The following is a 21,323-nucleotide window of genomic DNA, read 5'->3' on the forward strand; positions in this document are numbered from 1 at the left end:
TAATACAGGCTATGACTTAACTTTTAATAGAACTTTTATAATTATTCTTAAGTCACAAAAATTTTGTAAGTAAACAAAAAAAACGAATAACCTTGAAACTCAAACTTGGAATAAATTTCAAATTAAAATTTCGTTACTTTACGGTATTTTTGTAAAACGACAAAGAATGTTTTGGTATATTGACACGAGTTGCAGCGGATGGTATATTTCAACGGCCGCTCGGCGGTCACATTGTGCGTTATCTCCAATTGGAATTGGATCCACTTTCTTCGCAAAACCCCCATTGTTTGCTTTTATTTGGCGCCACCCCCCCTTGAAGCTGAACTGAGTGTGGACATGGCAACGGAGCGGATTGCCGCCTGCATTTAGTCCCCAGCCAGCGACGAGCGATGACCGTTTGGGGCATAGAGGCCATCACACTGAACGGATCGGCGGTAAAGGAAAGTGGGGAGTACCTTCCGGGAAAGGGTGAAATTCTGGTGATTCCGGAAGCGGGAGCCATGAACTCCGTGGAGCGCTACCGGCAGGAGTGGCAGCTGCTGCTGCAGAACCTCGATGCGGAGCCGGAAAGCCTCCGGCAGGCGGCATTCGCCGGCGACCTCAAGATGTCCAAATTCCGGAGTGTCCACTGGGCCCTCCTGCTGCGCGTCCTGACCTCGGAGCACAGGAGCTGGGTCAGCCAGCGGCTCCAGCAGCGAGTGAGGTACGACAAGTTCCGGTCCGACTATGTCCGGAATCCCCACCAACTGGCCGTGGACTGCAACGATGATCCGCTGTCGCAGTCCACGCAAAGCGTCTGGAATCAGTACTTCAGCGACCAGGAACTGTTCGCCGTCATCCGGCAGGATGTGGTGCGCACCTTTCCGGGCGTCGACTTCTTCCGCAAGCCACTGGTGCAGAACGCCATGGTCAACATACTGTTCTACTACGCCAGGGAGCATCCTTACATGTGCTATCGCCAGGGAATGCACGAGATCCTGGCGCCCATCATCTTCGTGGTCTACAGCGATCACCAGTCATTGCTGCATTTCAGCGAGCTGGCCAAGACGGACATCAATCCCACGCTGCTGGACGTGCTGGATCCCGCCCACCTGGAGGCGGATACCTAGTATGTAATACAAGCAATTTGTAATGTCCATATCTTATCGTAAGTGCTTCTTCCAGCTCTTTGTTCTCCCGCCTCATGGCCTCCGTGGAGTCGTACTATCGCGTCTCAAATCTGGTCTCCACACCCGGTGGCCACATCGAGCAGCGAGCCGAGGTGCGTCGCAGTTTGCGGGTGCAGCAACCAGCCCTTATCGCTACCCATTCCTCTTTCAGAGCCCCGGGGACAATGGGACGCCGTCGGAGGCAGAGGTTATCGGCCAGCTGAACTTCATACGGGACAAAATACTCGCCAAGCAGGACCAGCACTTGCACCACTATCTCCAAAAGATGGAAATCCCGCTGCATATATTCGGCATGTGAGTTGGAAATGAGATATGGGGGTTCCATTTGATAACAACTGAGTTGGATTCAAAAAACGCTAAGATTGAATTCGATTTTAGTTTAAAATTGGATAGTTATTATAGCAATTTTTGGGATAATTTAGTAATAGCCCCATGAAATTGTATAGCATAAATATTATATGTCCATATAGACGGATGATGATGTCATTCACTAAAACTTAGAGACCTACCCACGATAACTATATAGCCGTAAACAAATTAAATTTATAGGGGAATTTCACACCTAATCTTTACTGGCAAGATCATACTGAGCTTTCGCTTTGATTCACAGTCTTATAACAAGTATTGAAATAACATATTTTTACCATTTGCATTGCAGTCGATGGCTACGACTTCTCTTTGGAAGGGAATTCATGTTACTGGACCTTCTGCTGCTCTGGGATGCCATCTTCGCGGACAGCGATCGCTTCGACCTGCCCAACTACATTCTGGTGGCCATGCTGGTCCACATCCGTGATAAACGTGGGTATTCCCTTTGGGTGCTTCCCGCTCTGAAATGATGGCGTAACGAATCCCGATTACAGTGCTCCTAAGCGACTATACCACATCGTTGACATATCTAATGCGCTATCCCGGCAATGTGGACGTACATCTGGTGCTGCGACATGCCCTGTTCATGCTCAATCCCAAGCAGTTCGACTATCCCGCGAATGCCTTCACCTGTGTGTCCTTCGCCAACAGCTCTGCGGCAAAGGAAGTGCCTCCACCAGCGGGTCATCGCCCAAGAACCGCCTCGGAAACCTCATCGGTGGCCACTAGTGGCAGCCAGATCGATCGGCAAATCACCTTCATGCAGGAGCGCAATGCGGAGGATTCTTCGGCTTTGGCCAAACTGCACGACACCCACCGCGTGGCTATGGACGGATATTTGGAAAATGTAAGTGTGAATTGGATTTTGTACAATTTTGAGTTACCACATCTTGAGGGAAGTTTGTTCTACCATTTTGTTTTTAAGTGGAAAAGATTCCCCTGGATCATTTTTGAAATTTTTATTCGCAATTAATTCATAACAAAAAAATTAACTACTATTAAGATGTAGTTTAAACTTAATGTTATACTTATTGCAAATACATTAAAATTTCCTAAATTAGTAATGCAGATAAGGAAAATAACATAACACGAATAATGTAACAAACCGTCTTAACATTATTTTACTTGCATACTCCAGAGTCCTGAGCTACTCCGATTGGAGCTGAAGAATGCCCAAACAGTTATTAAGATAGCTCGAAGCAAGTTGCAGAACTACCTGGGCACGGTGCGTCATCATGTGGGAAAGCAGGCGAATGGCAACGAGGAGCTCAGCCGGACGCTGGACGGGATCGAGGAACTATGCAGCTTCCTGGACGTTAAGTTCATGTTCCCGCTGCACGCGCGATCTGCGCCCATCGACCAGGCTCTGGAGGCCAACGAGCAGAAGCAGCTGAATACGAACAGCATGCCGCCCAAAGCCACTTCCGCTTCCACTCCCACGACTGCACCAATCGTGCCTTCTCCAGCTGGAGGCTATCAGATGCCCGAGAACGCCTTCATGCACAGCTCTATGCGACGTCTCCTTGGAGAACTAAAAGAAATCGAGCTGTCTACGATAACTAGCGATGAAAGACCGGGAAATGCGGTGCTCCAAAACGGATTGCCAGCTGCGGAGCCCCAGCAGCGGCACCAAAACGAATTGAGCTGATCGCAAGGTGATCTTCTAACGACTGAACTTGAATTTAGACTTTAATGGAGCAACCACAAAGTGGCTGATTCAGAACAATTGAAGAGTATAATTAAAAGACCATACAGTTTATATATATTTGGGTATGACTTTGAAAAGTCTGTTAACCTTAAATCAATCCAATTTATAATGTTCTTAAACAAAAAAAATATATATTTTACTGGTGCAAAAAAAAGGGTCCGGGACAAAACGTCGTTATAAACGTGCATCTTTCGGGAAAAAACAGATTCAATTTTCAGCTGGCTAATGTAAAGAGTTTGTGCTTATGATAATGAAAGGAAATTTTTTGTTTTCGCACCTCATCAGGATCGGTCAATCTTCTTTTAAAATAATTATCTTGCTTGCAAGTATTCATCTTTAACATACAATATTAACTGATTGAGGCGAATATTTAAATAAATGACGATGACAAAAACTATAACTATGTATGATGCTTATTTCTAGGGAGCTTTATGGCCTACGGTTATGGTTTACCAGTGAACGGAACGTTGCCATCTGGGCGCCGTTGGTGTTCGGACCACCTCGCATAATTGGGGTCGATGTTAAGTTTGCTTGCGGCTGATGCATGGGTGCCTTGGTAATGGTGATCATCTTGGAACTGCTGTTATTGTTTACCCGTATCTGCCTGAGCATGGCCAGAGTATTTCCATTGGTAATAAGATCCGCCTGTGGGGTGGATGGGGCTTCCGAGGAGCCCCCTTGGCTGAGTCGCCCGTTCCCGTTCATCCGACTCTGTGTTGTTAGCTTGTCCAGCGGCACACAACGCACGGCATCCGTGTCGTAGCGGTTGGTCACCTGCATTTGGGAGGAACTTAAGATCCGTCTTATATTCTCCGGCAGGTCCTTTTGACTTCCGTTGATGGTCACTTGGGTAGAGGAAGTGCCGCCTACCGACTTTTTCTGAACGGGTTCCACTTCGTTGTTATTGGTCTGAATAGTGTTGTCATCATCTTGGATGGTGATAACATTGGAATGCAATTCTACTTCAGCAGGAGCAGCGGGAACAACGGGAGCCGAAGCTGGGGGAGCCGAAATAGAAGGAGGAGCTGAAGGAGGAGCCGAAGCAGAAGCAGAAGCAGGGGGAGCAGAAGCAGAAGCAGGGGGAGCAGAAGCGGTAACAGGAGCAGGAACAGATGGAGGGGAAGTTGTAAGTGGAGCAGCTGCACTAGCTGTAGAAGACGATGTGGAAGAAGCTGCTACTGCAGTGGAGGCTGACGAATTTCTTTGCATGGCTCGAACTTCCAAGCCACACACAAGCTGCATGATTTTGGCCTTACCCTCTGCAGCTAAATCTGCCGGTAGGGCCTTCATGGTCGGCGCAATGCTATCGAAGAAGAGATCTAAAACATGACGGGGCTCTGGTGGCTGGACTGGTGCCGCCTTCACCGCCGGCGCCTGCGCCGTGGAATCGACTTGAGTGGCCGACTCCCGCTCCAGAGTTCGTAGGCGCGAAACAATATCGAACGAGGAGCATATCATGTCCTTCGCCATGTCCATCTGGGAGCGCTCCTCTTGCCGCTTGCCCATCGAGTCGCGAAGGGCGCGTAATATGCGACGAACCTCCATTGAGCGTCGGGATCGCTTTGCTGGTGGCTCCCCCATGCTCCCATCGGATCTACAAGTAAATATAGTGAATAATAATTTTGGCATTAGAACGCCACTAATTGATATTTAGAAAACAACTACAACCCACCTAGCACTCATGTCGCCGTCGCTTTCCTTGTCCAGTCCAGACTCCTGCCTTTCCGCCTCAACGGTGGAAGTGGTGCTAACGGATGGTGCATCGGCGGCAGCGGCGGAGTTGGCCCGATGCCGCTCCACACTCTCGGCGTGCTTGCGCGAAGCGTCGTGCTGGCGCAGATAGAAGACCTTTATCGGCAGCCGGGTATCGCAAACACGGCAGTGGCAGTGGTTCTCGTCATTGGCGTCAGGATCCAGCCAGCTATACTTGGCCTGCAGCTCTGCCATGGCCGCCTTCTGTCTAGCCTCGCCGCTGGCCAAAGCCGAAGCTGTGGCCACAGCGGCAGAGATTTCAGCTGGGCTCTTGGTCGCAGATGCTACCGGTGGTTTGCCACCATTCTTCTTCCGGTCGATGCGGAGGCGAATGTGTCGGGAAGTTCTCTGATGCTTGGAGGCCCACTTGGAGGAGGGCAGGTAGAGGGACACCTCGCAGAGCTTGCACCAGGCATAGTTCCCACGCTGCTCGCTCTTTTTGTAGGAGAGCCACGGGAAGCGGCCCTTCCACACCATTACCTTGCCCTTCATGGTGGCCGGAATGGGCTTGCCGAAGAGTTTGGAGGCCGGTCGAGCCGTCTTTCTTGTCAGCACTGTGCCAGAATCTGTGTTGCTCTGCTCCTCCTCATCTTCCTGATCCTCCTCCTCTTCCTGCTCCTCCTCCTCTTCTTCCTCTTCCTGCTCCGGTGCCACCTGTGCCTCTTCCTCTTCCTGCCGTTTATTTCTAGTCTGCTTCATTGAGCCCTGCGGCTGTTTTGCTTGGCGCGCCTTGAACTGCTTTAAAAGCTTTACATGCCGGGCACTGTACTCGTGCCGAGCCTTTGCCGATTCGTTGTGGAAGCGAACGCGGCAGAACTTGCAAATCTGGGTCTTGCGATCCTTAGAGTAGCAGAGCCACGGGTAAAAGCGCACACCTGCGCGGGCCTTGGCCTTTCTGGGCTCGACAGCGGTATTGACAGCGATGCTGGGATAAATTAGAAGATTATTTTGGGTTATTTGTTATTCAATTGAGTAAAAATAATTAAATGACTATAGAGGACCTACCCCTTTCCACCCTTCTGTGTTTCCGACCAATTGTCATCGTCATTGTCTTCGGTGCCGTCGCTGTCAGATCGAACCTCCGACTGGGGTCGCTCATTGGCGGGCACCTCCTCCTCAGCTTCCCCGCCTTCAGCTTCGGCATCGTCTTCGTTCTCGTTCTCGTTCTCCTTCTCTTTGGCCTCAGCCAATCCAGCTTCGATAACTGCCTTCGCGGCGGCCACTGCCGAAGTATGCTTTTCGGAATTCTCGTGGTTTTTGCGCTTGATCTCGGAGTTTCCATACATAAAGCGCTTGCGACAGACGCTGCAGTAGCTAATACTAGGGTCCTCGGGATCGGCGATCAACCAGGGATGCAGGTCGGCAAACACAGCCCAAATGCCGCGGACATCTGGGGAACTAGAGTGCACAAAACAACCACAAGGCAATTAAGAATGTTAATTATAGTTTTCGCTTTCTGTCAAGAAAATACCTACCCCTTTTCGGCAGGTGCCAATTGCTTTTGGCAGTGCAGCCTGGTTTTGCAGTGCCGAAGATAGCTAGTGATCGCCATTGTGCAGTCGCAGAGCGTGCATCGGCACTGCTGCGGATTTGTGTCCGGAATCAGCTCACACCACTTGCTGGGATCCTCGTCGGCGTTTATCTCGCCGTTCATCATCACTACGGCGGTGTCCTGTGCCTCCTCCGGCTCCGGCTCTGGCTCAGATTCCTTCTCTTTTTCCGGCTCAGCCTCCTCCTCGACACCGGTGGATTCGCTTGTGCTCTTGCTCCTTTTTCGCTTGCGACTCGTCTTCTCGGTTTCCTGGTTGCGCAGCGCCTCCATGTGACCCTTGGTGGTCTCGTGACGCTTGCGCAGATAGACGAACTCCACGTTCATGCGCACGTTGCAGACGCGACACATACCAATGGTCCCACCGGGCTGAGCGCGCTCCAGCCAAGGATGCCAGCGAAGCCAGCGCAACCAGTTGAAGTTGTTAAAGGCCTCGATCTCGGAGACCCGCTTCTGTTTCATGGCGGTCACATAGCTCTTGGTGCCGAACTCGTGCTTCACCTCGTTGTCGCTGGTCCTACAGGAAACCGGGATTCAATAAGTTATGGTTAAGAGCAGCAGATGATTTTGTACAGAGGCTTCAACAAAGTACTGCTTGTGGACTAATAACATTTTGTTAAATATTCTACCTGATCTAGGACATCTTCTTAAAAACAAAGAGTTCATTTTTCGTGAAACCGCAGACCAACGAACTTTGCATAACTAGTTGCATTTGTAACTACATATTAGAACACTGCACTTTGTGTTCGACAAATAAGACACGTAGGCAACTGAGTGCTTGGCTGAATGGGAGTTGGTGTACTGCGCCTATTTTTTAATTCGAATTTAATCTGGTAAGGCTTTTTAAATATTTTCAGTTTTTTTGGAATTCAATTATATGTTATGTAATCCAGTTCGATTTTTATCAGTTACACATTGCTGTCAAAAGATAACTTGCTCTTTTGTTTGTATGGCCGCGTCCAAGACTAGGAAATCAAGTGGGGCACTTATAATAGTATAGTTTCGAGAAATGTGATCTCTACTTTGAAATTTTAAACGTATTTTGTAAAAAAGGTTTGGAAAGATGCGGTCTTTGGGGATTACAAGTTCTTTGTTTCTTTGAGGCGTCCATATACGGGTCTTAGTTGTACTTTAAAAAGTGCGAAGATATAATTTTCTATGGGCCTTATCAGCAATATGATAATCAACAGGTTGTACTGCAGTCTTCTAAATTAATATGTACTGGTCTGTTAAATGTATTGACTAGAGACAAGGGATTATAAGGACTCGTTTAAGCCCAGGCAGTGGTTATAATCTTCTATTTTAAGCTAGTACTCACGCTCCCCGAGTGTGCTCCTCGCTCTTCTTGAAGGCCAGGTAGTTGGCCTCGCGTTCCTGGTGATAGAGCGACATGTTGTGCTGGTTGATGTGCCTGGAGCGGTTGTTCACGTTGATGTTCATGTTGCAGTAGAGGCAGAAGGCGAAGGTGCCGTCGGTGGGCTCGTGGAGGATCCAGGGCCATCGCTTCATCCAGATGAGCCAGCGCTGCGAGCGGGACATCTTTCGGCGCGTAGATCCATTGCCGCCACCAGTGCTGCCCTCGTCCACACTGAAGTCCTCGTCATCGTCCTGGCTGTCTCCCCCGTCCTGGTTGTCGATTCGCTCCAGCAGGCCCATGGGATCGTGGTACGAGTGGTTGCTCTCCGCATCGCTCGAAGGCTCTGTCTTTGTGGACATGGTGTCGGGCTCTCGATCCGGATCTTCCAGGAGGGGATCCTCGCTTTCCGGTTTGTCATCTGGGTTATTCAGCGCGGACTGCAGTTCCGCCACCATGGGAACATGGTCGTCGTCCACATCGTCAAGGCCAGCGTCATCCAGCATCGGCTGTTCGACCTCATCCACGTCCATCGCCGCCTCGCCCTCCTCGTCGTCCACAAGGATGACCATGGCCGCTTCCGGTTCCTCGACGGGATGATCCACCGCCACCGCCGCACCTCCCTCGACATCCATGATTTTCAGCTCGTGAGTTGCCGACGCCAATGGTTCGGAATTCGCAGACGCCATTTTGAGACCGGCGTCCCCTGAACCTTCGAAGTTTTTCGCCTGCGCGCTATTATCCTGATCCATCGCCGGGTGCTCCAGATCGCTGCTTGTCCAGGCACTTTGCAGATCTCTTTGCCAGCCGTCAAGCAATCACAGCATGCGTTTTTTTTTTTTACAAATAAGGAAAATTGCAAGCGAAATCTCGAACTTGTAGTCGCTGTTAAGTGTGACCGTTCGACCGCATCAAGCCGGCGGGTGGCGAACCCGCGCAAAAATACCTAGAACTGAAATGGCGGTTCTACACTGATTGTCGCGAAAGTGATCGTTTACACTAGATCACCATTGACGATCTTGCGAAGACTTCACTTTAATAACTAAATATTACATTAAATCTTCAATTGAATTTGATATACGTAATTTATTAAGATATATATTTATATATATGTCTTTTACTACCATGATCTCATAAAAAAATTATCTTTTTTCAACCAAGCAGTTTCTAACTTACTTAAACTGCCTTTGTTATGCGGAATTTAAAGAACTAAGTACAGCATTTTTATTGTATTTTATACTTTCTGGAGTGCATATACGCAAATATTTTATGTCTAATTTTACCTTATGCATAAATTTATTAAAATTGTAATCGAATTAAAATCAAGAAAAAAAGGCGTCAAACGCGTTTTGTGGCAGTTACGGGTCAATTGCAGCACGGTCATACCGCACTTGATTTTGTTTATATTTTGGAAAATCGAGTCCAAAATGTCGAACCTCCAGTTAACTCAGGAAAAACTGTAAGTATTGCTGTGCACCAGACCGGGGGTTTTAGCTAACCGACTGTATATCCCACAGAGATGCCCTACGCTCCGAGTACAGGCCACGCCGGCCGTGCGCCCTGCTGAAATACCCACGACCCAAGACGAAGCCCGAGTACCAGGCGATATACCCGTGGCTGCTCCCAGATGAAACTGATCCGCACTTTGTATTCTGCGCGGTCTGCGAGTGCCGGCTCAGCTGCAAGAGATCTGATCTGGGCAAGCACGAGGGCAGCATCAAGCACTCGGAAAATGCCCAAAGAAAAGCGATGCCGGTGAAAGAAAATCATACGGAGGCGGAGGGTTCCGCTGCCGGAGTGATGAAGTGGGAGTACAACGAGGACGAGGAGGGTCTGCTGCCATACGGAACAGATGCTCCAGACGACGAGACCGAGGAGGAGGAGGGCGATGCAGACGAAACGGAAGTGGATTGCGAGGAGGATGACGAGCAGCCGCAGGAACTGGAGGCCCAAAACGATCTCGAAACGGAGCCCGCCATCAAGCAGCAGCGTCGCATCTCGGAGACGGACTCACAGCACTCCGGCATGCTGGACTATCTGCCACTGCACGTGACCATCAACGAGTTGCCTGCGAGTGTTCCGTCCACTAGCTCCTCCTCCTATCCCACCTCTTCGACGGCCGCAACAACGGCTCCGTCCTGCAGGATCACCATTAAGAAAGTACCCGCTCCGAGTACTCCGCCCAGTGGGGTTTGCCAAGCTCAGGAGATCAGTTCCAAGGCCACTATTACGCCCATACACACCACGCCCTCCTACGCCGCCCGCCAGCTGCAGTCCTACCAGCTGCAGCAAATGTCGCCCATAACGCCGCCGCGCGACTCCCTGGAACTCTTCTTCGACAGCATATGCGCCACCGTCAAGAGCCTACCGCCCAAACTGGCCACCGAGGGTAAAATACGAGTAATGCAGCTTATCGGAGAGCTGGAACTGCGCGCCCTCGGCGAGCAGGAAGCGTCTTCTCAGTGCGCCGGACCTCAGGGTCTCGATCTCGCCGGAAGCTCAGCATCCGGAGCAGCCGAAGCGCCCGGCAGTGGTCAACAGAATGCCACGGTGGCCTCCACCACGAAATAAATCAGATGTGAAAAAGGTTTTAAACCGGGCTCAAGTTGGCGAATTAGAATATCTAGTTTTTTTTATGTTAACATTTTGTTAAATGCTTTTCTTTAATAAAACTATTAATTAGTTGTTGTCCTTTTTTGATAATTATTGTTTGTATAACACTGCTGGTGTTAGAAGAAAACTAATTTAAATACAAAATTAAGCAGAATTCGAAACTATTTCGTTTATCCTTAAATTACTACAAATTCTTTAAAAATTCGAAATTTAATAAAGGCTGTGTTGTGACATTGTCGTTAGGTTGTGAATTTTTTATTAAATGTTCTTTCTTCAAATCAATCATTGTAATACATATCTTGAGCAATGGAAGGTGGATAGTTTTAAATTTATCACAAAGAAATAACATGGTAATTCACTAGACCTGATAAAGTGATACGAATTACCGTTGTAAAGATAAGCAGTTTATCGAACGATTTATAATTCATGATGGGAATTTCCCAATAGTACAAACATGTTATTTATGTGTGCAAAGTAACCATTTACCCCAAGGAATACATCTTTGATTATCAGTTAGGGCCCCGTTAAAGAATTAGAATATAGCGCGAGAGGATTTATAAATATCAGTTAGTAAATCTTTATTTGTAAATTGTAAAAATGATCGAAAACAAGAGTTATAAGTAAGGCACTTAGTTTATTGTTAGGCAGGAAGGATCCCTCCTAGAAGGCTGCCTTGCCCTCCAGCATGGCTTTTCCACAGTAGAACGGAAATTGCACTCCCTGAAGCAGAATTTCCGATATGCCCTGCGAATGGTAACAAAACGAATCGGTTAGCTGTGTTTTTTTTAGGGAGTGGTCCGAAATCGGTTCCAGATATCGGTGTTGCCCATAAGCCCCGGTATGATAAGTGCCAGAAATGACTAATGGGCTAGAAATCTGAACGGCGCGATAAGAAAATTGCCTCATGCAACTAACTGGTAAGATAACTGACTCACCCCCGTTATAAACTTCTCCCCTAAAAACCCATATAACATATAACCACTTACCGTCAGGGCGGGAATGCAGGAGGCAAATGCGTAAACCCAAATGTAGAAAAAGGCGCAGAAGAATGCCACGAAGAAGGAGACGAACCAGAAGACCAGCAGCCAGAAGATGAACCACAGTGGATTAGGCATCGTGATGAGTTGTGTTGTTTGTTCAGAGCAGTTCCAGCTGCGCGATAAGATAAATACAAGGGTTCTTATTTAGTGGGAGGGCGAACAAACGCAGCTTATCAGTCGCAGATCCCATTAAAATTTTAAGACTTCGGAAAGAACACGACCGTACAGAACCACTTTTTGATAAATTGGGTGGATTTGTTATTAAAAAGCACATGTGGAATACGTAATATTATGCGCTATTTAAAGCTAACATATCGGTCGTGTATGCTTTAGCACACGTCTATATATACATAATTCAATTAATAAAACGTGACGTAATTTATATTTAACATCACTCTATCAATGTCGAAATTTAAGATAACGAATGCCATATCTATACAGTCGAGTAAGTCCTTCAATAAACCCCATTTGAGTCTGAAATCTCAACTCATTTAAAAATAGTTTTTAGTCACATGCATTCATAATTAGTCCTATTTAAGGTTTAAAAAGATGTGCCAAAGTGTGATTTAAATAATAAATACTATTTCGTGCCCTGGTAATGGCTGTCGTTTTTTAAATTGTAAAATATATAGCTTTCTCCAATAACTAATACGTAACTCTCGTTGAATATTATTAAAATATGCATACACTCAGGTTTTATCATCCAAACTGCATTTGAATGGCTTTCTTCTGCATTTAGATTTCACTTTTGAGTCGTGACAAACATGCAAACGACCGATTTGGTTAGGTTTTGAAACTGAATTTAGAAACTCTGACGTCAAAACTGATTATGCCCAAAAAGAGCCACCTGTGGAAGTGTAAGGCCAAGACCTCGACCGTAGATTTCGAACCAAATTCCACGATCAGGTGCTGATTACAGACCCCTCAAAACAAATGTCGTCATTATGCTAATTTGTAGTAAGTACTACTTCACGGGTGTGTCGTCTTAAGTCATCCCCGTCTGAAGTCATCATAAAAACAATTGCAGATCGCCGACAACCGGTTGACACAATTAATTAATTAGACCAGCTGAATCTGAAGTATGTGCCAATTAATAGGTGCACGTACTATGCGTAAGTATCCTACAAATACTTTTTACCGCGCACCCACGTAGAATCGAAAACAACTTAACAGCAATAGAGTGCCAGAGAGGCAAAGCAAACAATAACAAACCAAGTAGAAGATCGTATCGGAGGCCGAACGTCCGGGGGGATTCGAGAATTCTTGAAGACTGAAGACTGAGACCTGTAGAATCGAAAACCGGCGCAACAAGTTGCATGGCAGGGTTGTTACCTGTCGCACAAATTGTTTTCTTCTTCTTTCACCAGTGTTTTTGGACCAGTGTTGTGAAACGAAGAACCTTACAACAACATACAAACACAACGTAAGTGTCAGCAAACGTAAGCCACCGTAAGTGTCAGTAAAAAAGGGAGATAGCCTCAGCGTAAGGTCAGTAAAAAAGGGAGATGCAAGATCACTCTCTGCTCTCCGAGAGAAGCGGAGTGAGAGCGGATTCGAGAATCGAAAACCGGCGCAACATGTTGCATGGCCAGGGCTGTCACCTTGTCAGCAGAGCTTCGAATGAAAGCTTGATAAACAAGAAAGGAGTAAATTTCGGAAAGCCGAAGTTTGTATACCCTTGCAGCTATAATTATTATATTCTTAAAAATACAACGCGTCCGGGGGATTCGAGAATGTAAAACGAAATGAGAATCGAAAACCGGCGCAACAAGTTGTATGGCCAACTGCAGGCAGGGTTGTCACCTGTCGCTCTTGGCAGCAGAGTTTCAAATGAAAGCTTGATAAAAAAGAAAGGAAGGCAACTTCGGCAAGCCGAAGTTTGTATACCCTTGCAGTTATAATTATTAAATTTAATTCGAAATTCTTAAGAATACAAAAAATTATATTCCCAATAGTAATAAGATAATATGTCAAAAAACACCGAAGGTATAATTTATTTCATATTATTTTCCCATTCTTTCCATATTCTTGCTGATCAAGAATATATATACTTTATGGGTCGGAACGTCTCCTTCACTGCGTTGCAAGCTTCTGACTGAAATCATAATACCCTCTGCAAGGGTATAAAAAGCTTTTGCCAGCGAGGGTTGATTTGTAAGTTTGACACATTGGAAAAATTAAAAAAGTTATTTCTCTATGAATTTCCCAAAAACGCACCTTATTTAAATTTTAACTACCAACAAAAGTTATTTTTTCTTTAGTGGCTCAGAAAGTGTTACTATTTGTTGCAAGTGGATCGCATCAGTCCAAAATCAGCCTTCACTAAGTTACTATAATTAAAGATTTTTTTTAGTTTTCCATATATTAACTAAGAATAAATGCATAGATTCGTTGTTTGTATGGTTGAAAGCGCCAAAATCTTATTTATTATGCAGTATAGTCACATAGTCGTTTTGACATACATTTATAGCATTTTATATTTTTTTGGAATTCAAGAGGTAAATTTATGGCTTTTGATACTGATACTAAAATTGTATTTATATATGATATTTGAATTTAATAACTACTGATTAACAATAATATATGGTAAAATGTTTATTTATTAACAATGTGTGTAGTATGTGAGATAACACACTGTGAATACCCTTATCAGCTGAATTTATCAGTCAAACGTTTGGCCATTCCGTTTAGGCCTTTTAGCGCTTATATTACCCAATGCCGCATTCCGTTTCCCGGCAATCAATCGAAGCTAAGAATAAAAACTTGGCCAACCTCAGCTTCGTTTTGGAAAAGCTCTTCGCCGCAAGAAGAATTTCCATCAGACCAGCCGAAAATGCTAAACTGTTATACGCCAACAACAACTGTGTGCACACAGCTGAAGGCTAAAAGCTTTATGCGGCTGCCTGTCAATGTTTTCATATCAAATTTAGAGCCCCCTTTTCATTTCCATTTCCATTTGCACAGGTGTGTGTGTGAGCGTGGCCAAAAGTTTTTCATCCCGGACGCCGACGCCGCATTTTGCAGCTGTTGTTGTGGTCGGCTGCTGTTTTCTCCGATTCTCCGCATTCTGTTGCGAGTCGTCGGTCAAGCTGGTTCCGATTCTCTTCCGGTTAAGAACGAAAGAATATGTAAAGAAAAAATATATATAACAAATATTAATAAATAACTTTAACAAAATTAAAAAAATACAAATAATTCCAGACTTGTAACGGTTTAAACAGAGTTTTTAAATCTTGGCCAAATTGTGTAGCATACTTTGCGGCTCAAAACAGCTGCATGCCCCTGTGTGTGTGTGAGAGAGAGCAAAAGAGAGAGAGAGCTGACTGTGTGTGTGTGTTACGGACTTGAAACGTGTGCGATCGATTTTCGGTTGTCTCAAGAAAACAAACCAAAACAGTTTAATAAAAATTCTAAAAAAAATCGTATACTTGTTAATTTGCCTAACGCTTATTAGCAATTAGGAACAACAACATTTTCCCAATTGATAGCCTCTCAAACAAACAAACAAAGCGGCCACTTGAGATAATGAAATTTCGTACGGTTCGCCAGAGCAACAACAAATGCGGCAAAGTGTCGCAGGCCAAAGTTTTCGATTTTGATTGCGAACAAAAACAAGCTAAAGCTTCAGGCCAAAAATAAAGAGAGAGAGGGTATAACAGTCGCTCGAAAGCTGCGGACAGAGAGAGTGAAAGCGTAGCAGTCCCGCTATTTTGGCGAAACACGGAGAGCGAGAGAGAGCGGAAAAGCCTTTACCGTTTTTCCGCGCTTAGCCTGTGTGCCTGTGTGTGTGTGTGTGTGTGAGTGAGTGTTTGTGTTTTTCGAACAGTTTAAAGTACGCATTGCGATGCCATTTGGCTTCAGTTTAGCTAGAGAAATCGTCGTGTTTTGAGCGGCTGACACGTTTTCGGAGTCCAGCGGATCGAGCGGTCTACGCCACACTAGTTCTCAACGCAGTGCGCCAAAAAAAAAACCAAGAAAAACAGCTTAAATAGGCTAGATAAAAAGAAGACAACGGCCCAAAGTAAACACAAAGGCAGACTATTTTCATTTTCATAGGGAAGAGCCCTTCGCTTTCTGTCTTTTAGCCAGCTCTTTTAAACAAACACACACATACACTGGCATGCATATGGCATAACACGGCCAGAAAAGGATATTCATTAGCCAGATTTTGTGTGTGATAAAGTGAAGTTTTGGTGCTAAAAATCGAGTATTCAATGCCAGCAGTCCCTCAATTTACTTACAGTTTGGAAAATCAGTAAATCGGAGGTACGGAGAAGGTTTTAAAGAACCATCGTAGGGAGAGACATGCAGTGAGCGGCCAAGGAAAGAATTTTCAGCACACAATAAGGTGAGTCTTTAATCTCCAAAAAATACCAAACTCTTGTAATTGCTAATTTGCTTTTAAACCATTTGGAATAGCAATTAGTAAAACCTTAAAATTGTTTGTTAAATCACCCCAAAATGATTAATTACCCCTCTACCTAGTGGCGTATAATGATAATATTTAATAACCCCCTTTGTTGTCATAATATAACACTTTATGACTCAAAAAATTCAATTTTTGTAATAAGTCGAAAGCAAAATGGAACCTCCCCCGAGAAGTATTGTTTTGGTTGTGGAATTTCTTGTTCGACTTTAGCATTTAACGATTTTTGATGAGCTCTGTGATCCGTGAAGTCTCCAGCACGCACACACACACACAAAAGGGAGACAGATACAGGGGAAAAACAGGATACCCGGGAAATGGGAGAAGGTCTTACAAATTCATAATTTGTCTGTTTACTGGTCACTGGTATTGGTGGTTTATCGACAGGGGCTGCCCTAATGTCCGCCACCCCGCCATTTCCCTAAACGAAAGCTAAATAATTTTTTTTGGTTTTTTGTGGGGCACGTAGGCTCTATAACTTCCGCTCGGTCGGCTCACGCGCACACCTGTACCCACTCTCATACACAAACTTATACACACTTTTTGGCAACTCACATCGAGGGCGAGCACATTTAAAATTCTGATGAAAAGACACTTTTACTTTATTCATTCACTCGAAGCCACACAGAGGAAAAATCATGAAAATGCCAGGTGTCTTTAAGGAACCCATTTCATGTAGAGTAAGATGGTTCATAGGAAAGATAATAGAATCTTTAACAATGACCAAGACAATTGAAAACATTGGAATACCTTGTTAGAATACTGTTGGAATAAGTATTGGTTAAGGCTCTTTAAAATATTTCCTGGCTTTTAATAGAAGCAATTAAAAAAAATCACTTTTGTCCATAAATGATTTGTTCTTTTGTACTTTTTTTTATGATATGCCATTAATTTTTTCAGTGCATTAGCCATTGGTTGTTTCACTTCTTTCGATTCTTGTGTACCCGAGTGCGTGAGTTCGCTTAATTCGTGTGTGTGTAAATATTTTGCCTGATTCTCCAACGCACACACTCGCTTTCCCTCCCAGTCGCCCACATGTCGCTTAATTCAACTGTCGATTTATCACACTTAACCCAAACACACGCCGTGCACTATACACCGTACACTACACACTATACACTATATACTATCCACCGTAATCCGCACATATCATGCAGCATCATCATCATCATCCCATGATCATCGCGTCATCATCAACCGGCGGCTTATTAGGTACAAACGCTGATTAGTTGTCCAGATTCGTGCGATTGCGTGCTGGGCTCAGTTTAGTTTCAGACCTATTCCGTATTCGATGTTGTGTTTTATCTCTTTTGGCTGGGGAACTATTTACATACCGCCGCCAAAGATACATTTGTATCCATGCATCCATGGGATAGCGCGAATGCGACCAACTAGTTTGCTGGGCTGTGGGTGTCTGATATGGTTGTTATGGTTCCTTTTTATGGGTCTGTGAACTGCATTCTTGATTGAGATTTATGTTGCATATATGCGCTTTTATTACACAATTATTATATATTTTGTTACACGTTTTTCGTTCACAATCTACACGAATGTTGGTTCGTTTTGATTGTAAATTTAATAAAAATCTTTTTTATATTTTTGTGCACAAGTTATTCTTGGTAGTTTTTTGATTTTGCAGTTTTCGTAAAATAAATATTTTGTTCTACTATTTTTGGAAGAAAAGTCAAATGAAATATTTGTTCTGTACATATATTTTTATAAGCGACCCACATAAAATACTGGTCTGTGTTTTCTATTGATTATCACATAAATTTTAAAATATTTTACTGAAACTCACGACCAATTCCCCGGGAAAAAAAGTTGATTGGTATCTCTGGCCCAGTTTTTTATAGTTTGTTACCAAAAACTTATCTTTAGTTTGTTAAGGTACATCTTTTTTCATATGACTGATATACAACACAAAATACTTTTTAAGTAAATTACATTTTGTTTATAATATTCATTATTATAAGCATAGGTCAATGTATTTTTCTTGACGTGTTTAATTCCGGGCAAACATTGCACTTTCCAATTCGCAATCATCCATTGCTTAACAATTGCAACACGCATTTAAATGCCATTAATTCAATCTGTCATTTGTTTGCCTTCAGGAATTAAATGTAATTGGATGCCGCTGCTGCGGACTTCCGTTTATCAGTGGTTATCCATTATCCAACCGAATCCATCAATTCGTCGCACAATGCACCCCATAAACTGGCCTGCAATTCTCAAACTCCGACTCTTTTGCGCCGAGGGAAAGTGCAATTTCCCTGTGCCTAGTACTGAAACTCTCTGGCATGAGATGTTTAAGTTAATTGAATCAGTTGCAAAAAAATGATTAAATCACAAAGGAAACCGCCGGGCGTGGGAACTCCGACGCGGTTCTTTGACTCGAAATAACGTTCCGAGGGCTTTGCAAACATAAAGACCGAGCACAAAACACCAAACACACAGAAAGCAAACAAAGAAAAGGCGCGAGGCTTAAAGCGTGAAACACTTGAGAATTGTTTTACACTTTTTCGTTTGCTTTCGGGCTTCCATTCCTTTGTGTTGTATATATATTACCGGAATTTTTCCTCATATATTTTGCTGAGCGCTGAAAACCAACTGGCAGGCAGAATTTTCCCATTCGGCAACCAAGGAATTGGAGTTTCCCTGCAGCCCGTGGGGAGTGCAACGGTTTTCCACTTGGCTCCTTCTGCATTTTATGGCGAATCGACAAACTCATAAAAGTGTTGTATTCGTGTACCAAGCGGGTAACACGCGAAAATATGTAAATAAAATTCCATAAAACAATGCGAAGGACAAACAAACAGGCGAGCATAAAAAGCCAGTAATAAAATTGAAACAAAGGGGACAGTTTTATACCCTCGGCTAATATGAATATTGAATGTCGAGCTGAGAGAAGGCCAAAGAAAAAGTTTCGTATCCCATATTTCTTGTGTGAAAGAAAGTCCTATTGACTTAGGATTTCTAAGGCACAAAGTTCTGAAAATGTATTTCTTCAGGACTGAAAGTCCTTTTAAAATGTAAATGTATTAGGATTTCTGTTAATTTATGTGTTTAAAAGTTTTTCTCATATTATAGACTGTGATTCATTACCTTTTAAAAACAAATACACCATTAAGTTTTCGGATTAAGGAATGGTTTTGATTCCAATTAAAAAATGGTTTCAATTATTTTTCTTCTTAAAGTAATAAAACTTTACAAGCCAGGTTTAAATAAATATTTTTCAACTCAGCTTTATCCAAACTGTTCGTACCGTAATCCTCTACAACTCGGGTATTCCAAGGAGGAGTGTGTCTGGACTCGTACGAAGACAAGCACTTGGTAAATGGGTCGTTGCTCGTCCGTTGGAGCAGCATTAAAACGCAATTTTATTGCATATCCTCGGGGGCTTTGGGCGAGCCATCATGTCTTAAGGGTCCGGCGATGACAGACCCAGCTACCGAATTGAACCCAACCAAACCAAGCCAAGCCAAAGACACTCACGCAACACAAACGGAACCAAAAAAATAAAACAGAAAACAGACAGAGGGCCCCAGACAAAAGATACAAAACGCAGGGGCAGCAGGGAATTGTTTAACATTAGTTTTATGTGATCCTTTTACTTGTCTGTGCTTTAGCTACTTTTATGAGTTTTCTTGTGGTTCTGGCTCCTGAATGTTGGTGTTTCCCTCTTCGCCATTGCCCGGCGATAATAACGCGATTTGTTGTCTGCTGCAGTCTCATTAGATTTAATTTGTTTTACGCAAGAGAATCGGTTGCAGCAACATGGCACAGTGGAATGCGATAAAAAATATGTATCTTAACTTCATATACTGTGTTTATGCTACGCCTATTTCATGAAATCAATTCATAAACACCATTTCATGAATTCGATTACACACGAAAGTTGACTATGATTTCAGTCCCAATGCATAAAAAATTCTAGGTACAGCCTACTTCACAGCCTACTACTCTATAGAGCTCTATATCAAATTCAAAAAATTTGACAGCTTTACTAATATCATTTCATGAATTTGTCTGTGTTGTAAAAACAGGGGCTATTATAATTTAATGTATTGGAGAATGCATGAAATTCATAGCATAAACATAGTAATAGCTGCTTTAATCTGCTTTTTTACGATAACTTTTATTAAAGTCTTAAATTGATTTAAAGTATCTTTGTATGGTAATAATATAATAACTTGTGAGTGGTGTCTTTTCCCAGACATTAAACTAAAGTTCATAGTAAAGTTTCAAATGCTATTTGCTCTACACAATAATTACTAAATTGTTATTCCTAAAAAATGGGTCATATTTCAAATAGAACCAAAAATTTTTAAAAAGCACGATAGTCTCATATACATTCTAAAATAAATGCAAATATAAATTCCATAATATTTAGTCGATATTCAATAACGTTCCCGTCAACAAACGAAGTTTAAAGTGTTTTTATAACCCGTTTTGCGGACTAAAATGCGCATCAGTGGATGGGACTATAAGCTCCTACTTTCTGCGCCATTTTTACAGGCAGATAATCACTTATAAGCATACACACACACACTCACACACGCTCACGCTTTGAGACCGTGACGTGTACTGGGAATAAGCCGCTTGATGTGTGTGTCTGTCTGCGTTAGCCGGCGTGTGTGTGTTAGCCCTGGTGCTCTGGGCATTAAAAGTAACCCAGGGTAAAATAAAAGCAAGTGCCAAGTGTGGCGCATGTGCCACTCAAAGGCAAACAAATGCGAAGTTCTTCTGTTTCTTGGGGAATACGCGGCGTATGCGCGATTTTAGTGTGATTGTGTTCGCCCGGCTTTGCCTGTAAATCGCTCACCGAGGTTTTTGCAGCTGTAATCGCCGGTGCTACCAACTTTGGCTTTGCTTTAACGGGCACAGATTAAAGTTGATTTGCGTGAGCGATTTGAAAAGTCTTCGCGACCCTTGGATTTTCGATCCATTTGAAATGCTTTAAGTAAAGGCAATATTTAAGAGCCTATAAATTCAGTAATTCTATAAATCATATCAAGTCTGATATTATAAATGCCCATACATTTAGTAAACTCGAACGGAAAGTTAATTAAGAAGTAAACAAAAACAATTTAGTCACATAAATGCAAAACTTGTTACCACAAAAATGAATCTCTTTCATGTTATGGAAAACCAAATTAATTCCAATTCAATACATCAACATTCGAAGCCATTAATTTAGTTTAACTTTTTATCAAACGCAGCGAAGGAAAATAATTAAATGAATTAAAACGTCAGACCGCAATCACATTTTAATCATAATTAATGAGTTGACTGAATTTATGTTTTTTATAATCAGGAAACCAATATATATTAATTTGATTTTTT

General features: G+C 43.6%; 5 protein-coding genes across 6 annotated transcripts in view; 3 read left to right on the forward strand and 2 right to left on the reverse strand.

Annotated features, from left to right (window-relative positions):
• The first annotated feature begins 227 nt into the window (after positions 1-227).
• Positions 228-3,646, forward strand: LOC119546728 (TBC1 domain family member 5). The gene is made up of 6 exons (XM_037853222.1): positions 228-1,108; positions 1,165-1,261; positions 1,321-1,463; positions 1,828-1,970; positions 2,033-2,385; positions 2,677-3,646. The coding sequence occupies exons 1-6, from the start codon at positions 390-392 to the stop codon at positions 3,184-3,186; spliced, it is 1,965 nt and encodes a 654-aa protein (XP_037709150.1). The 5' UTR covers positions 228-389; the 3' UTR covers positions 3,187-3,646.
• On the reverse strand, positions 3,278-8,805 carry LOC119546719 (protein suppressor of variegation 3-7). Its single transcript, XM_037853210.1, has 5 exons — positions 7,866-8,805; positions 6,474-7,064; positions 6,004-6,396; positions 4,919-5,923; positions 3,278-4,840 (listed from the first exon to the last, which is right to left on the reverse strand). The coding sequence occupies exons 1-5, from the start codon at positions 8,651-8,653 to the stop codon at positions 3,676-3,678; spliced, it is 3,942 nt and encodes a 1,313-aa protein (XP_037709138.1). The 5' UTR covers positions 8,654-8,805; the 3' UTR covers positions 3,278-3,675.
• A 461-nt stretch (positions 8,806-9,266) lies between these two features.
• Positions 9,267-10,622, forward strand: LOC119563303 (protein suppressor of variegation 3-7). The gene is made up of 2 exons (XM_037876635.1): positions 9,267-9,360; positions 9,419-10,622. Exons 1-2 carry the CDS (start codon positions 9,329-9,331, stop codon positions 10,470-10,472), a joined length of 1,086 nt encoding a protein of 361 aa, XP_037732563.1. The 5' UTR covers positions 9,267-9,328; the 3' UTR covers positions 10,473-10,622.
• A 445-nt stretch (positions 10,623-11,067) lies between these two features.
• Positions 11,068-12,917, reverse strand: LOC119563304. Its single transcript, XM_037876636.1, has 3 exons — positions 12,767-12,917; positions 11,501-11,666; positions 11,068-11,258 (listed from the first exon to the last, which is right to left on the reverse strand). Exons 2-3 carry the CDS (start codon positions 11,627-11,629, stop codon positions 11,175-11,177), a joined length of 213 nt encoding a protein of 70 aa, XP_037732564.1. The 5' UTR covers positions 11,630-11,666; positions 12,767-12,917; the 3' UTR covers positions 11,068-11,174.
• Positions 12,918-14,625: 1,708 nt separating this feature from the next.
• LOC119563437 (acetylcholinesterase) overlaps positions 14,626-21,323 on the forward strand; it is a 39,299-nt gene continuing 32,601 nt past the window's right edge. The window contains exons 1-2 of one of the 2 annotated variants that reach the window (XM_037876827.1): positions 14,626-14,682; positions 15,798-15,902. The gene's annotated coding sequence lies outside the window, so the exon portion shown is untranslated. Of the gene's footprint in view, positions 14,683-15,431; positions 15,576-15,797; positions 15,903-21,323 lie in introns of those variants that run through there. The other variant, XM_037876828.1, reaches the window with a different exon arrangement.

Source organism: Drosophila subpulchrella, chromosome 3R (genome assembly GCF_014743375.2).
Source record: "Drosophila subpulchrella strain 33 F10 #4 breed RU33 chromosome 3R, RU_Dsub_v1.1 Primary Assembly, whole genome shotgun sequence".
Classification (NCBI taxonomy): Eukaryota; Metazoa; Arthropoda; class Insecta; order Diptera; family Drosophilidae; genus Drosophila; species Drosophila subpulchrella.